Source organism: Eptesicus fuscus, chromosome 18, assembly GCF_027574615.1.
Source record: "Eptesicus fuscus isolate TK198812 chromosome 18, DD_ASM_mEF_20220401, whole genome shotgun sequence".
Lineage (NCBI taxonomy): Eukaryota > Metazoa > Chordata > Mammalia > Chiroptera > Vespertilionidae > Eptesicus > Eptesicus fuscus.
In genome coordinates, this window is record NC_072490.1 from 29,300,237 (window position 1) to 29,316,294 (window position 16,058).

At 39.4% G+C, this 16,058-nt stretch overlaps 2 protein-coding genes and 1 pseudogene across 2 annotated transcripts in view; 2 read left to right on the top strand and 1 right to left on the bottom strand.

The window, feature by feature from the left end:
- Positions 1-883, top strand: part of PCCB (propionyl-CoA carboxylase subunit beta) — a 74,707-nt gene extending 73,824 nt beyond the window's left edge. The window contains exon 15 of the mRNA XM_008152900.3: positions 577-883. Within this exon, the coding sequence (XP_008151122.1) occupies positions 577-698 (122 nt within the window). The 3' untranslated portion in view covers positions 699-883. The remainder of the gene's footprint in view (positions 1-576) is intronic.
- A 4,988-nt stretch (positions 884-5,871) lies between these two features.
- STAG1 (stromal antigen 1) overlaps positions 5,872-16,058 on the bottom strand; it is a 331,873-nt gene continuing 321,686 nt past the window's right edge. The window contains exons 29-34 of the mRNA XM_008152885.3: positions 14,528-14,733; positions 11,468-11,642; positions 9,959-10,069; positions 9,288-9,402; positions 7,977-8,057; positions 5,872-7,887 (exon numbers count right to left, since the gene is read on the bottom strand). Coding sequence (XP_008151107.1) covers positions 7,864-7,887; positions 7,977-8,057; positions 9,288-9,402; positions 9,959-10,069; positions 11,468-11,642; positions 14,528-14,733 — 712 coding nt within the window. The 3' untranslated portion in view covers positions 5,872-7,863. The remainder of the gene's footprint in view (positions 7,888-7,976; positions 8,058-9,287; positions 9,403-9,958; positions 10,070-11,467; positions 11,643-14,527; positions 14,734-16,058) is intronic.
- On the top strand, positions 9,335-14,482 carry LOC103296289 (ubiquitin-conjugating enzyme E2 L3-like; annotated as a pseudogene).

Genomic DNA, 16,058 nt, shown 5'->3' on the forward strand with positions numbered 1-16,058 from the left:
GGCTGGGCATATTTTTTATTTTTTTAACCCTCACCTGAGGACATGCTTATTGATTTTAGAGAGAAGGAGAGAGAGCGAAAGACAGACATTGATCTATTTGAGAGAGTAACATTGATTGGCTGCCTTCCTGTACCCAAACCTGCAGCCTAGGTGTGTCCTGACCGGGAATTGAACCTGATACCTTTTGGTGCATGGGAGGATGCTCTAACAACTGAGCCACACAGGCTAGGGCCAGAATCTATTTCTTCATGGAAGGAGTGTCAGTGTCACATTGTAGAGGGACTTGTGTACAGGAATTGTAGCTATTTTTGAAAATACACATTTATTTATTTCCTATTGAATTCATCTTGGCAGGGAGAGGGTCACATTTTCCTTTTCTTGCAAAGTTGGGGACCTGCCAGAGGAATAGGGGAGCTCCAGGGATGCAGAAGAGAGTTCAGAGGGCCCAGCCCCTCTTATATCAAGTTGGGTCCAGCTCACACTTTGGGTCCCAGAGATGGTGCCCAGGTTGAGCACAAGAATGGAGAGTGACACCATTGGGGATGCAGATGATCTCCCTTTTTTGTGTTTCACCAGGGTTTGTGGATGACATCATCCAGCCTTCCTCTACACGTGCCCGAATCTGCAGTGACCTGGATGTTTTAGCCAGCAAGAAGGTACAACGTCCTTGGAGGAAGCATGCAAATATTCCATTGTAAACGAATCAAAGGAAAGTAAACCAAGAGCTAATTACTGCCTGGCCATTTGAACTCATCCCTTCCTTTTTATGCAATCATGAAACCATTGAATCTAAATAACAGTATTTACTTGGAATGGCCAAGTTTATTAAATTCTGGAAAGATTTCATTTGCTGTAAAATTATTTGCTTTATTAAAAATATTAATTGGTATATTTTGAGCATACATTTCTTTTTTTATGGTAGAAATATGAAAAATCAGGAAAACTAGAAACAGTATATATAGTATTGTCACCTACAGCTGTCCCTTATTTGACACCTCTGTGTATTATTTTCCTTTTCTCCCCAAGAATTAATGTTTTTTCTCCACAGGTGAGAGAGTAGGTTTTAGGGTAAAGTATTTATCTGCTTAGGCTTTAGTTTCCTTGCTTTGAAATAATACACCCTATCTTTTAATTCCTCCAGGACTTGTAGAGGATTAAATGAGATGTGTGTGTGTGTGTGTGTGTGTGTGTGTGTGTGTGTGTGTGTGTGTTTCAGAATACATTCCCAATTTTCAAACCTATAGAAATGTTGCAGAAGTTGTATTATGGAACCTTCACTTAGATTCTTCAGTTCTTAACATTTTCTACATTTGCTTCATCTCTTCCATAAATTTAAAATCATTATTTTTATTGGCCCATTTGAAAATAAGTTACAGAATCCTGACCCTTTGTTCCCCAAACTGTCAGTTTGTTTCCTAGGAAACAGGCTTATTATCTTACATAGTCTTTCATGACTGACATCTTTGAAGTGTTTGCCAATTATTTTGTTGAATGCCCCTAAATTTGGGTTTGTCTGATTGTTTCCGGATGTTCAGATTCAGGTAAGAACAATACATATGAGTGTTGTTTCCGTGTATCACATTAGGAAACAGGTGATGTTTGTTTTTCCCATTATTGGTGAAGTTGACTCAGATCACTTGGTTAAGGTGGTGGTTGCAAAGGTTACATTTTCTCTTTGTAATGAATAACTAATCTGGAAACTTTTTAAAAGCCTGTCTGTCAACAAACTTTTATCTAATACTTTTAGTCATTGATGATGAATTCTACTATACATTGATTGTAAAATATCACATTTCTAACCCTGAAATAATGTCTGCCTTTATTAGTTTGTACTCTTTTGGAAGGAAGAACTTTCTCTTCTTCTTTTTTTGTCTTAGTATTAGTTTTGACTTCTTGATTTTTTAAAAACATTTTTTTCTGAAATAATTCATTTTTCTTACTATGCCATCACCCTATCAACTTTTCAAGCCCACATTAGTTATATTTTTCTCCCTGCTCCGTCCCTACCCTACCTACCTCAAGAGTTAGTTTCCTGAGATTGGGAGCCATATATTATTCGTAATTAAAATCTGTGCTTGGTACACAGGTGTTTCATAAATGTTTAATAAAACTTTAGATTCCTGGATTCATTTAAAATTTAATGTTATTTATTTTGATGCAGAAAATTTCCTGATTTAACCTCTGGGAGCTCCTTCAAGCGGGCTAGATGCTTTTGATATGTCCCAATAATTTTTTGTTCACTTCCTTATTTTTGACACAGGATAATGTAGCCCTGGCATAGTATAGTGATTTCTCCAAGAGCCCTGGTTTCTTTCAGATGTCATTTAGAAGCTGTAATTGGCAGATGTTCACGTTGATTCTGGGGTGTCATTGCTTCTATTTTCAGCAGACATGGAGATGATTATACAAATATGTGGATATATATGTATGTGGGGAACTTGCATGTGTAAGTATGCATTTATTTTGTATATAATTTTAAAATCATGAGTTCATACTGAGTTTTAATTCCAACTAACATACTGGTTTTTCTTTGCCTTCCCCCATTCCATACTTATTTCTGTTTTCTCTCACAGTGATAAAACTGACTTCCATTATCTTTAACATATTTTACTCATTTGCTCAATCTTAAAATATAAAAGTTTCAGAACCACTACAACTATATCAACAATAAACCCTAAAGTTCAAGACTTTTTTGTACTAGTTCTGTCTTTAAACTGAAGGTACATGCTTATTTGGATTAGTAACTGGGTGGTTATCTGTTTGAGTCTTTTGTCTGTTTCCCCCATCCTTGTAGACATTTTATTGAGTATGTAAAGCCTTGAGTCATGCAGAACTGGAGATTCTAAGTAGTTTCAGCAGAAAGACCAACCATGGAGTGCTGTTCCAGTACGCCCCATAGGGTGTGCTTGCTTCTGTGGTGAGAGCCCTGGGTCATCCCACAACTGACAACTTTCCCTTGTCCCAGCCCCTTGGCTCCAAAGGTCTGTAAACCCTGCTTGGATGTTGCATCATTTAAAGCTCATTTTGACCAACGCCAGTATGTGAGCATCATCCACATTCCCCATTTCTACCAGCTACCCCGCCATTCCAGGTAGCCAGGCTTAAGTCCTTGCGAGTTTATTTTTTAAATTTCTTTTGAGCATCTTTCTTCCCTCTCCAGTTGGAGAATGATACTCTCCATTCTAGTTGTTTTTGAAATTGTCTTGACTCTCTTCTCTATGGCCTCCTCCTAAGCCTGTTCTGAGTTAATAGATGAACTGCAGGTCCAGATTTTGTTGCATTCCTCTGCTCTAGCACTTCCAGTGGATAATACACTGGTCTCCAAAGTCTTTGGCTCACATAGAAGGTTCTTGTCTGTTCCTCCCTTGCTTGCCTAGTGAGTTTTTTGAGCCCAGTCTTGTTGCCTCACCTTGGAACACTTGCTCTGTAGTCTGCTCTTGCTCAATGGCCTGACATCTCCATGAGTTCATCTTAAATTGTGAAGTGATTCTGCTTGTAGCAGGTTCTTTTTTTCTTAAAGCACCTGATTGCACCTCCCCGCCCCCGGCCCCCCCGCTTACATGTATTTGTATTTCTAACTAGGTGGTAAGCTCCTGAGGGGCAGAGACTGTGTTGGCCAGAGGTTCTTTGTAGCCTCTTTTTGGCTCCTAGTACAGAACCAACAGGAACACTGTAAGCTGGGAAAGGAGGTGCAGCAGACTACGCGGCTTTTAGAGGCCTCCTGGCTAAGGAAGAATCATGCAGGTTGGTCACTATGTGGCTCAACAGCTTAACATTGCCTGGGGTCCGCCAATCTAGGATTTGATCTATTTTGGGAACGACTGTACTATAGTCCATGTTAAGAGTAAGAGCAAACACAAGCTTGTGTTTTACCAGGTTGTGAAATCTGGATGCTGAGCAGCTTTGTGCCTGGGCCTGCTAAAATAGGGAAGCCAGCCCAGTCAAGCATTTGGGCAGGAGGCTTCTAGAAAGCCTTGGAGCAGAGACGGTGGGAGAAGTTTCATCCAGAAACCAAGCTGGTGGCCGAGGAAACATGAAGCTGCGACTTTGGAAACTGTCAAGTAGACCAGCCTCTGTGGACCGCAGAATGCCCAGGGAACGGACAGTGAGTACTGGCACTGACTGCTGTGCAGGAATGCCTTTCCCATCGGGTGGTCTCCCCTCAAGGGGAGAAAGAAAAATGTTGATTCTTGTGACCAGAGAGGACTTGGGTCAATGAGCAGAGTGCTGGCAAGTGTCTGTCTATAGACTGAGAGTTGTAGAGGGTAGTAGAAACCGCAGGTGTCCCTACTCCAAGTAAGTAAACCAACTTGACCCGAGACACACAACTAATGAGCGGTGAAGCTGGGATTTGAACCCAAGCAGGTCTTTCTGAAGCCCAAGCCTGTGTTTTAAGCTATTCAGAGTGTTCTCTCTCACGTGATGAGGTAGGTGAGATGCGTTCCTCAGGGTTGGGATGGGAAGTGGAGGTCTGCTCCACCGTGATGGTCTCAAAAAGCTACAGGATTGGAAAAACTTTCCTACCTCATCCATGATGGCCAGTCATCTTGTGTGTCGCTAGAGCAGCGGGGAGCACACCACATGCAGCTTCCTAGTGCTTGTTAGAGACATGCTTCCAGCTTCCCTTCTGACCGTGTCTTGGTCTCCCCAGCCGTTCTCTGCCTCTGGATGCACCGATGCTGGTGCTTTAGATGCAGTCTGCCCACTCAGAGAAGCCTCTGAAGCACCCTCACCCCACTCTGGGACCAGTTTAGACCTTACCTGTTTGACAAATGCATTTCGAGTCCCTCTGTTTCACAGGGTTTCGGAGAGCTGTGGCTGTATTCTTTTAGCGAGAACTGGTCTTTATGTTCTCTCGCCCGTTAGTATGGGATTTCCACCATTCTAAGCCAAGAGCTGTGGCCACTTCATAGGCATAGTATCTCACAGTCTGGGGCCTCTGTCTGTAGCGTCCAGCCAACACACTTGGGCAGATGTGGCAGCCAGGTTCTGACCATGTCCCTACTGTGCTGGTGAGAAATGACTCCTTTATTATGTGTTCTTGGGAGCAGAAAGCTGTATTTCAAAACATGATGCCTGAGAGAGAGACCCCTGTAGAGCAAGACACTTAGGAGAATAGGGATGGAAGCTTGAGAGTTTTTGGCTGTTCATACTGAAAAGCCCGAGTTGGCACTAAGCCTTTGTTTCCCAAGAAGATGCTGTTCTGTGTTTGATAGACTCAAAGTCACAGTTAAAAGCTTGTCCCAAAGTAGTCACACATGGATAAAGCCCTGCTCTTGTTTTATAAACATACCCTTTAAGATGAGCTGCCAGAGAGACAAACTGTTCCTTATCACCTCCCCTCCTTAGTTGCCTTAAGAGCTCACCTGATTTATCCCCCGCATCTCTGCCTTTTCTGCAAACTTGGGCCACCTAATGAACATAGCCCACAGTACATGGCCAGGCCCATAAAGTGTGTGACCTCTTAAGTGTGTTCTCCAGCACCAGTATCAAGAAAAACCCTTCCTTCTACAGCCATGCAGAATCCATTCTTTAAAGGACCACTGAGGGGGCAACCATGCGTAAGCCCAGGGTCTGGATCTCGGGCCAGGGGAGAATCCAGGCTGTAGACCAGTGGACAGTCCCTGGATGCTGCCTCCAAAACGCAGCCTTGAAACCAAGGCAACTTGGCCATCCATTCTCTCATGGGAAATCCAAGGAATGAAAGAAAATTAACAAGCTAGTTGTAAATTTCTGCTTTCTTAAAAAAAATCTCACTGAGACAGTAATTTTGCCATTTAACAATTATCTGAAAGAGCAAACTCTCAAGAGCAGCAGGACAGAAAATCTTTAAAGCTTTCCTAGTAGGAACAATAGTATGACTACCACAGCCTGATTTTGAATAGTTTATTAAAGGAAAGGTGAAGCATCAGTTTCAAATTGTACAAAAGGAAAAAAACCTCATATTGCAAATGTACAATTTACAGAATTACTAGCAAAACCAATCAAGGAGACACTGAAAATACAAAATTTCGATTGATTTTAAACTGAACTGGGAACCCATTGGAGTAGATATTAAGCCTTTTTTGTTGCATGGTAGTCTACCATTCTAAGTCAGCATCTGTTTCCCACATGAGACTGTCAAGCAAAGGATCAATCTGTGCATGTGCAAGGGCACCTCCCGCTTGCGTCCTGGCCACAACCACAGGCAGGGCAGGCGTGGTGGACTGTCCAGGTCATTCCTGTCCCTTTATTTCCAGGGAAGTCCACATCTCTGGAAGAAAGCAAGACCCCACCCCCCTAACTGGAGCCCAGGAATTTCTAAATTAGCAGATAAAACATTTTTGGCATGAGTTTTTTCAGAACTACCCAAATGTTGAGAAAAAATTGTTTTGTGTTTGTTTACTAAAAGGATGAAGAAAATCCATTTTGCTTTCCTGGACAAAAGATAATCATTGGGTGCACAGATTTTAAAAAATGCTTTTCATTTTTGATAAAAAGGGCAAACCTCATGATTCTGTTGCAGCTACTTTAAAAACAAGCCCAGAAACAGTTATGGATGGACTGGTTTGGAAATTGAGACTTACTTTAAAAATCAGAAAGGAAGCAACTAAGTGGGCTTTTAAAAACAACAATAGCAGCAAGTCATAAAAGATCTAAGCAGTCTGTAACTCTAAACCAGTGAAGGCTGTCCTGAAGATTCATAATTTCTTTCCCCAAAAGAATTATTCTCAATATGCACATTTAACACTGAAATGTAGCTGTATTTCAAGGTAAGCTTAGGAACTTCACCTTCTAAGCACAGACTTCTATGCAGCACATACTTCTATAATCGGTAAACTTAATTCACAAAATTAGCGCATAAAGGTATTAAGTGCATGGGAAGTAGACACAGTTATGTTACACTTAAAATGACTTTTGCATGGCAAAGGAGTTCTTTGTGATTATCTTTTTAAGAAAATGGAAGTCCATGTAACTTCAATTTGGCAGGGCATGAAATAAGTGGTAAAAACAGCAAACTGATAACTTGAGAACCATTTTTGTTTTACTGAGAATACTTTATTTGCTGGTAGAAGTTGCTAAAAATGCACAGAACAAATACCAATAGAAAATGTACTGTATTTGAATCTCCCTATTCTATATAAAATGAACGGTGTACAGCATCTGTTGGAAAAATGGCTGCATGGACATTTCTTATTTTATGCCCCTGTTATAAATAAAAATAAACCTTTTTATTCAAGAGTATATAAAATCTGGGAATCCATATCCATAGAGGGCGTGTGGTTTTTGGCAGAGATGCACTGTCAGATCATCTTAGCTTGTCAATATTCTGCTCCTCCATATTTCTGTATTCCACAAGGTCAACCAAATCCAGTGAGCTCCAAAACACTCTTCGGCAATTAAAATGAGCTGCTTACTCATAGGTTTAATAAAAATGGTTAGCTTTTAAAACATAAAAAGGCAAAATGTTAAAACGGTTTTTAAATTGTACAACAGGAAAATAAAGTTAAAAATATTTTTTTTTACTCAATGCTGAGTTTTCATAAAACAGGTGTATAACAGTGTTTATCTTGACAGCTGTTTTAAAAATTTAAAATTTTTTCCTCCTTCCAGAAAAACGCGTCTATCTGTGTTGGGCAAGTCCAATGTTAGGGCACAAATGATTTCTCAGGTCAGTCTCTCTGAGGTGATGGTCATCACCATTCCCTCGGGTAAGTTACATGCTCCTCTTCTGTCACTGCACAAGGGGATTGACCTCAATCATTTGATTAAAAAACAAATCAGATCACACCAAAAGTGTTTATTCCCCATACAAGCTATCACAGTATATAGGCCTCTAGCTCTAAATAATAGAGTTCCATATTTGTAAATTTTCTTCAGACTTCAGAACATAGGCATTCCAAATCCCTAGAAAATTAAAAACACAATTATTAACTTCATGCAAAAAACAAGACCCAGAAACCATAAATATAAAGAAGTAATAATTTAACATTTACTGAATCGTCTTCTATGATAGCTGCAGAATCAAAGAAATCTGGCCTCAGCTCGGCTCTCTCTCGCCGATTTCTTGATGGGGGCTGGAAAGAGAAGCCAAATTATTTCATTTTATTCCTGAGATACATTAATACAATGAACTGTGATAATAAGCAGCTAGTATTTCTGATGGTACCATAAATGTACAGTACTGTTAAGGGTCAATTTTGGGGGAAAAAAAAATCTGGCTTTTACATGGAGCATACATTTAAAAAAATAACTGTTTTTTAATTATCCCTTATACAAGAAAAAAGACTTTCAAATTATGAATCAACTGAATATGTAAATGCCTATAAATTTGTGGGCCTATAAACATAGAACATTCCTTCCAATCATAACATAACTATAAAACTGATCAAATGCCAGGTGACAAAACTGCACTAATTTCCCCAAGGCAGGTAGGTGATGGGCTCGGGAAAGGGTGGTTACAGATTGGAGTGACATGATCTCATGGAAAAAAACATAGAAAGCAGAATGTTTGGGCAAAATCATGTCTCCCAATTCATATAGTAAAGTCCTAACCCTCAGAATGTGACTTATTTGGAGATAGGGCTTTAGAGAGGGTAAAAGGAGGTCATGGGTTCTAATCCAATATGATTTGTGTCCTTAGAAGAAGAAAGAAAAGACTGCGTAAAGACAAAGGAAGATGGCTATCCACAAGTAATACAGAGAGGTCTCAGAATGAAATCAACCCTACTGATACCTTGATCTCAGATTTCTAGCCTCCAGAACGGTGAGAAAACAAATTTCTGCTGTTTAAGCCACCCACTCAGTGGTATTTATGGCAACCCTAGTAGATTAATACAGAGAAAATTGATGAATTCCCATGTTCCCATCACCCAACTTAAAACTCTTGTTTCATTGAGTCACCTCAGTTTTTCTTCTCCATGTCATTTCACCTATAATTACCTTCAATATATATCTCCAATGGATGGAAATTTTAAAAACCATAACCACCAAGAATTATTATTCCTGACAAAGTTAATGTCTTAATATACCTAGTCCATAATCTGCATTATTGGGTTATGTTGGAGTGCAGTGTATATTGTCAGTATCCGATTTAAAGTAAAAGAGGCCAGTCTGACTGGTGTGGCTCAGTGGTTGAGCGTCAATCCATGAACCAAGAGGTCACAGGTTTGAGTCTGGTCAAAGCTCGATCCCCAGGAGGGGGCATGCAGGAGGCAGCCGATTGATGATGTGTCTCTCTTTCCCTTCCTCTCTAACCAACACCTTCACATATTTTAACAAAAGAAAAATGTATTGCATTTCCTTACCAGATCAATAACCATGGTGTCTTCAAATTCTTCATTCATATCTTCTAATTGGCTCCGGGATGACATCATCACATCTTCAAAGATGGGCTCAGCATCTTCCTCCATTAAGCCCCGACTGGTAAGGAAAAAGCCCAGTCAGAAAGCTGTTCTGAATCACTGAATTTGGAGTGAGTCCTGGCTCTTTCTTACATTAGGTCGTCTAACCAATGAAAGCACACTTTCCAATTACATCCTATAGACTGCACAAATTATGATATTGAACTCTAATTAAAGATCATTCCATTCACTCAAAATTTCATCTCAACTCATTAGAAAGAAGTACAATTTAAATGCAATAACAGTAATAGTAGTTAACATCTATTTAGCTATGTATCCATTCCCACAAAACTTTAAGTAATTGGTACTCCTATTACCCCAAATTTACAAATAAGGAACCTGAACACAGAGGTTTTAGAGCTTGCCCAAAGCCACATAGCTGGCAAGTAGCAGCACAGGATTAAAACAATGAACAGCTCAAGGGCCCAAGGCCTCCATTCCTGTCCTATGCTGCATAGCAGATCCTGAATTATGATTTTAACTCCTAAGACCAAACATCAGAGGATCCCAAGTCATTCCACAAAATGACCAGCATCACATAGTCATGTTCTTGTGATACCGGATGTGTCACTTACACAGCATGCCTCACTCCAGTTCTCACTTTCATGTAGTTCATTCCTGTTCTGTCCTTCCGATTTAAGTCTTCTAATTTTGGCTGGCCTAACCAAGAGATCTGCATCTGAGGACTAAGAGACAGCACTATTATTCATTTTGTGGCAGCAGATAATAGAATTAGCTAATAAGTCCGATGTTAAGAAGGCTATAGTTGGCTGGCCTGATCCCCATGTAGGGGGAGTTAGCTGCATTTATTCCAGGGCCGAATAGAGAAAAACGTTTTCCTCCCCTACAGGTGCTTAATTTATCAGCTTCATTCCCCAAATCCCTGCCAAATGAGTGCTTCTTAGATCCCTGTATTCAGTTGCTGTCGTACTCACAAGTGTTCCTAGCTGGGCAGCCAATCCCCTAAGGGACAGAAATGATGCTGTCCTGGTAGCTCAGAACCTTCCAGAGTTGAAAAGGAAGGGTATACAGTTTTTTCTGTCCTTCTGAGGAGATGTGGAGTTAGATGCATGCTGGGCCAAATTCTGCACCTGTACGCAATACTTGTATTGGCACATGAACACTTGCAATAAACATGCCTCTTGGGACTTTTACAGGATATAAACTTTAATGATTTTTAGTGGATAAAATCTGTTGCATGAAGTTCTTTCTAGGCAGCTTTCTTTACATAATTGTGTGGGGCACCACTTTGATAAAAGCTGTAAACCTATAGCATGGAAAAGGAGGCAGACCATCCTTTCAGCTTTAAAGAAAATCCCCAGAGGAAAGATGTCTTATGAAAACCCAAGATCTGGGTACTCTAACACTGCCTCTTTCCATTTCCAACCAGCTAAATTTCTTGAGTTTGAGTGAGAATTCTCTTTTATCCATCAGAGTAAGTCACCTCAGGATAAAAAGAAACACAAATGAAGAGCTAAGAGAATTTCAAAGTTGGATGGAGAACAACAGAAAAAGTTAAGTTTTTGTTTTTTTTTTTATAGCAAAAGTCATGCAATCACATTTTTCAGAGCCTTGGTACTAGAAAACATTTTAATTGCTACTATGGAAAAGATAAGATCTTTATTTTCTCTTAACAAAAGGGCAACTAATTCTACCACTTCTCCGAATTTATCAAACATCTTAATTTTTAGTCCTCAAACCGTTAAAATATAAGCTGGAATAAGGTAAGTACTATTAATTAAATGGATGATAAAAGTAATATAGTCTACTTATTTGGTGTTCAGACTAGTATAAGCTCTTTGCCAAGGAAGTAACCTGCATGTCTTCTAGGCAAGACCCTCAGAAGAAACAGACCTGCCCAATGACTGTGCAAACTCTAAGTGAAAGTAGCATTTAGTGAGACATCATGCATTTAAAAAGTCTCCGGACTTTGAGTAACCTTCTCATGTAAATTATTTAACCTTTATTTGTGGTTTTGTTTTCCCAGAAACTGACCTGTAAATGGCCTGATGAATGAAAAGATTTTCTTAATTTCTTTAACAGTTACAGGTTTTATGTCAAGAAAACCAATTTTTACTACTTACTTGTGTAAGAAGTCGGGTTCAGAACCATGTTCAGACTCAGGCTCCTGAATCGGCTCTCCCATGGGCCGGCTGTTCTCCCGCAGCACAGTGGAAGTGAGCTGTGGTGCTGGCAGGGGTCCAGGAGTCTGAATCATGGTGTCAGTCCTGTTTAGCCATGTGTTATCCAGGCTCTCATCTGTAAAATTCGTTAAGAATGTCCTGGGTGAAGTGAACTCTGGTAGAAGTTAGCACAGACTTGAACATGGCTCTGGAGGGAGATTGCCTAGTTTGAATCCCAGTTATACTACTCACTGTGTGACTTTGTATAAGTTGTTAAACTTCCACAAATTCAAGTTTCTCATATGCAAAATGGGGATGCCTGGTAAAGACTTAATGAAAGAATAACTTCAGGAAGAACCCACTCTCCTAACCCCTGAATATTCTGCACTGGAAACACTTCTTGCAGAGCTCTCACTGTTACACCAACCAGATGAAACTCTGCTTCCTAAGGGTATGTGGCATGTAACCTTAGTCACCTGTTAAGTTTCAAATTGACAAAGCAAGTTTTCTTTTTTGCAATTTAACAATTACCAAATTAAAGGTTATCTGGTCTATATATATGCTTCTCTTAGTCCTAAAGATAATCATACTGACAGTTCCATTATTTAAATTCTCTATACCTTAGTTTCTTCTGTGTAAAATTTGGATGATAGTGTTGAACTCAAAGTTGATTTATAAAAAAAATTTATACAGTATTTACTATGCGCCAGGGACTTACTTAAGTGCTTTATAAATATTAGTCAAATGAATGATTAAATGATGTAACCCACATAAAACACATTCCTGGTACATAGCAAGGATTTTATGTATGTTGGCTAATATGAAATCACATCTATGAAAAGTTATGAATAGGGAAAATATATTTTATATCTACATCTATCTACCCACCTATCTGGATATGGCTGCTCTAGACATTTTCTAAAGGAAATGACTGGAGTAATATTTAAAGAAAAGTTCAGGATCCTACAGTATAAAGCAGAGTTTTGTATTTTCATTCACTGGACCCCCAAAGGTTTTAAGTCCCACAGCTGAACCTTGAAAGGAAATCTTAAACTTTAATTCTCTTAAAAACATACAGCCAGCCTAGTTTATTAACGGATGCTAGATAAGAGGCCTTACTATATGATGATGTCTTTCTGACGACATTTACTGAAGACCCATGTGCCATGCACTAAGCTAAATACATATGTGTACTGTGTTTTATTTGGAGTACCTCATTTCATATTCACAATAGCTAACAGGATAGGTACTCTGATCATCCTTCATTTGATTGGTGATTGGGGTTTAGAGAGGTTAAGTAACATGCTGAAAGGTCACATAGCTAAAAAATGAGAAAGTCAGGTTTGAATTCTAGAACTCTGATTTTAGAGTTTGGACTTTTCATCAATAGTCACTACTGCCTCCCCAATGATGGAAGTTTATTAAATTCTAATTTTGCCACAGATTTTAACAAAATCTTAGATGAGTCACTGTTTTTTAGGCAGCAGAGATGAAATGCTTAAAGGTATATAGAAAGTTGCAAGAATATAGGATTCAGATCACGGTCCTCCTTTCTTGGTTTGGAGAAAATTTCCTAGAATCTTTATTTGAGGAAATAAGCATTTTACTTTGAATTTTTTCTTAGTTATTTCTTTTTAGTCTTTTGGTGATATGAATATCAACTATTGCTCACATTTTCATCATAATTCAATGCCTCAATCACCAGTTCATGAGTTTTATAAAACCAGATTTGGCCAGCACTATTTTAAAATATACAAAAATGAATGATCCACCCAAGTGGCAGAAATGGAAAGCTGTTCTGATATATTTAATTTGCTGCAGAGGTCTACCCTCAACTTAACAGAATTTCTCCTATAATAGTATGAATTCTGACAGAATAACATAACATTGTAACTCAGTTTAAGTTTTAATGTATTAGAGGACTATGGTTCAGGATAAATTTTTAAACTACCATAACTATGTCCTTTTTTCTCTGTGCCTACCTTCCTCTGTATCCATTTTTTTCAACTTCTTTTGTCCCACTTTGTCTATTCAAACCTTTTTGCCTGAATCTCTGTGTGTATCAAATATACAAGGAAATGAGCAGCACCAGATCCAAGATGGCGGCCAGCAGGAGGCTGATGAAGGAGCTTGAAGAAATCGGCAAATGTGGAATGAAAAACTTCCGTAACATCCAGGTTGATGAAGCTAATTTATTGACTTGGCAAGGGCTTATTGTTCCTGACAACCCTCCATATGATAAGGGGGCCTTCAGAATCGAAATCAACTTTCCAGCAGAACACCCATTTAAAACAAAGATCTATCACCCCAACATCGATGGAAAGGGGCAGGTCTGTCTGCCTGTAATTAGTGCTGAAAACTGGAAGCCAGCACCGAAAACTGACCAAGTAATCCAGTCTCATAACACTGGTGAATGACCCTCGGGCGGACCTAGATGAAGAATACTCTAAGGACTGTAAAAAATTCTGTAAGAATGCTGAAGAGTTTACAAAGAAATATGGGGAAAAGCGACCTGTGGACTAAAATCTGCCACGATTGATTCCAGCAAGTGTGAGCAGAGACCCCGAGCAGTGCAGACACCCCGCAAAGCAGGACTCTGTGGAAAACGGACACGGGCCACCAGCTGGCGTTTGCTTGTGGCAGTTACTAACTTTCTACAGTTTTCTTAATCAAAAGTGGTCTTAGGTAACCTGTAAAGGAAGGATTAAAAATTTAAGATGTTCTAGTTCTGCTTTCTTTGTTTTAAAAATCACTGCTTCAGTCTACTCTAAAAAGAATGGTGTTTTTTTTCTTGTCCAAATTTATCCGAAATCTTCAATTTACATTTAGACCTTAAGGTTTAAAATAAAAGGTTATGGTTCTCTTTCTTCCCATGCCCTTTCAACGCCACAAAAACAACAACAAATATACAAGGAAATAATATGCTTAACAGTATCACCTTGCTCCAACAGATTTTTATTTGCTCCTTTATTTCTTTAATATCAGGAGAGTGATTTGCCTCATAGTTTAAAGGCAACTTACCTTCTACGCGTTTCTTATGAAGAGGGGGCCGTCCTTTCTTACTCCTCACTGAGGAGGTTTTGCTGCTGCTGCTTCCGCTGTTCACGGACATTCTGTCATCTTCACCTCCAGTGACTAACGAGTTCCTATAGGAGATGAGTGGGAGCCACACATCTTCCCTCCTTTCCATCATCTGCTCCGTGAGGAATTTTTCTAGGTATGAATGACTGTAAACACAATAGAAGAAGCAGTGATTTTCATTTTTTCATAACCCGAGGCTCTCTCAGAAGGCTCTGAAGAATCCCTAAGGACACACTTTTAACAGTGGTTACCTTTGGAAAAAGAGGGACTGAGAATTTAAGGTTTTGCTTCACATACTCCTGGAATATTTTAAACCACTGTGAATGTATTACTAAGGATGTGTGTGTCTATATGTCTGGTCGTTCCCGTATTTCTTCCTTTGTTTTAAAATACCAATGTTGAAAAAAATCCTGAGAAATTTGACTCAAAAGGTTACTTAATTTAAAATTTTTATATATTTTTTCCATTACTATTTATTCCCTCTATGCCCTCTCCACTTCCCTTACCCCCACAATCACCACACTGTTGTTCATGTCCATGAGTTCTATTTTTTGAGGGAAAAAAACCACGCAAACTCACAAACACTGAATTTTCTTTTAAATGTTCAAACCAAGGCAGGAGTTCTGGAATGGTGGAGTGAGCAGCTTTGCATACACACGCTTTCCCCAGCAAAACCACCTTTTAACTAGTGAAAATGATGAAAGATAATCATTTAAGTTCTTTAGAAATTGTCCTAAGGGCACATAGGAATGGAAGAAACATTCATTTAAGAAAATCTAAATCTCAGTAAGAACAGTGAGCGTTTGTAGCATTTGAACCACATCCTGCATCATTCCCTTGCCCTTCTCCTCCACCACAGCTCTGTGTTACTGGAGCTCTACTCTGGGCAGACATGCATAAGATGGGGGCTCCCTTTCTCTCTGTTTAGAGCTGCTCAGGTCTGCACAGCAGCTAGGAGCAAATGATCCCACCTCCACCCCACACATCCTGTTCCGCCTAAGGGTGGAAGAGAAAAAACAAAAAATCCTGAGAAACACACGTAAAGTTCATAGTCCAGAGGCAAAACTCACTAAAAGGCTGAGACCTAACCATAGGACTACAGAATGCTTCCCTTCCCCCCAACATCTCATTACCACATGACTAAATGCCTATGTACAGTTCATTTGACCCAGTACATTATGTCCAGCTATCAAGAACAAATCACAAGGCATACCAAAAGTTAGAAAACACAACTGGAAGAAACAGCAATATCAGAACCAGACAGGGCAAAAAGGCTGTAATTCTCAGGCTGGGAATAAACAACTAAGATTAATATGCTAATAGCTCTAATGAAAAAAGGATAAGGAGACTATCTGAGCTAAAGGAGAGACTATCTGAGCTAGAGGATATCTTTATATATAAAACCCTGATATGCAAATAGACCTAATGGCAGAACAACCAAACAACCGGTTGCTATGATGTGCACTGACCA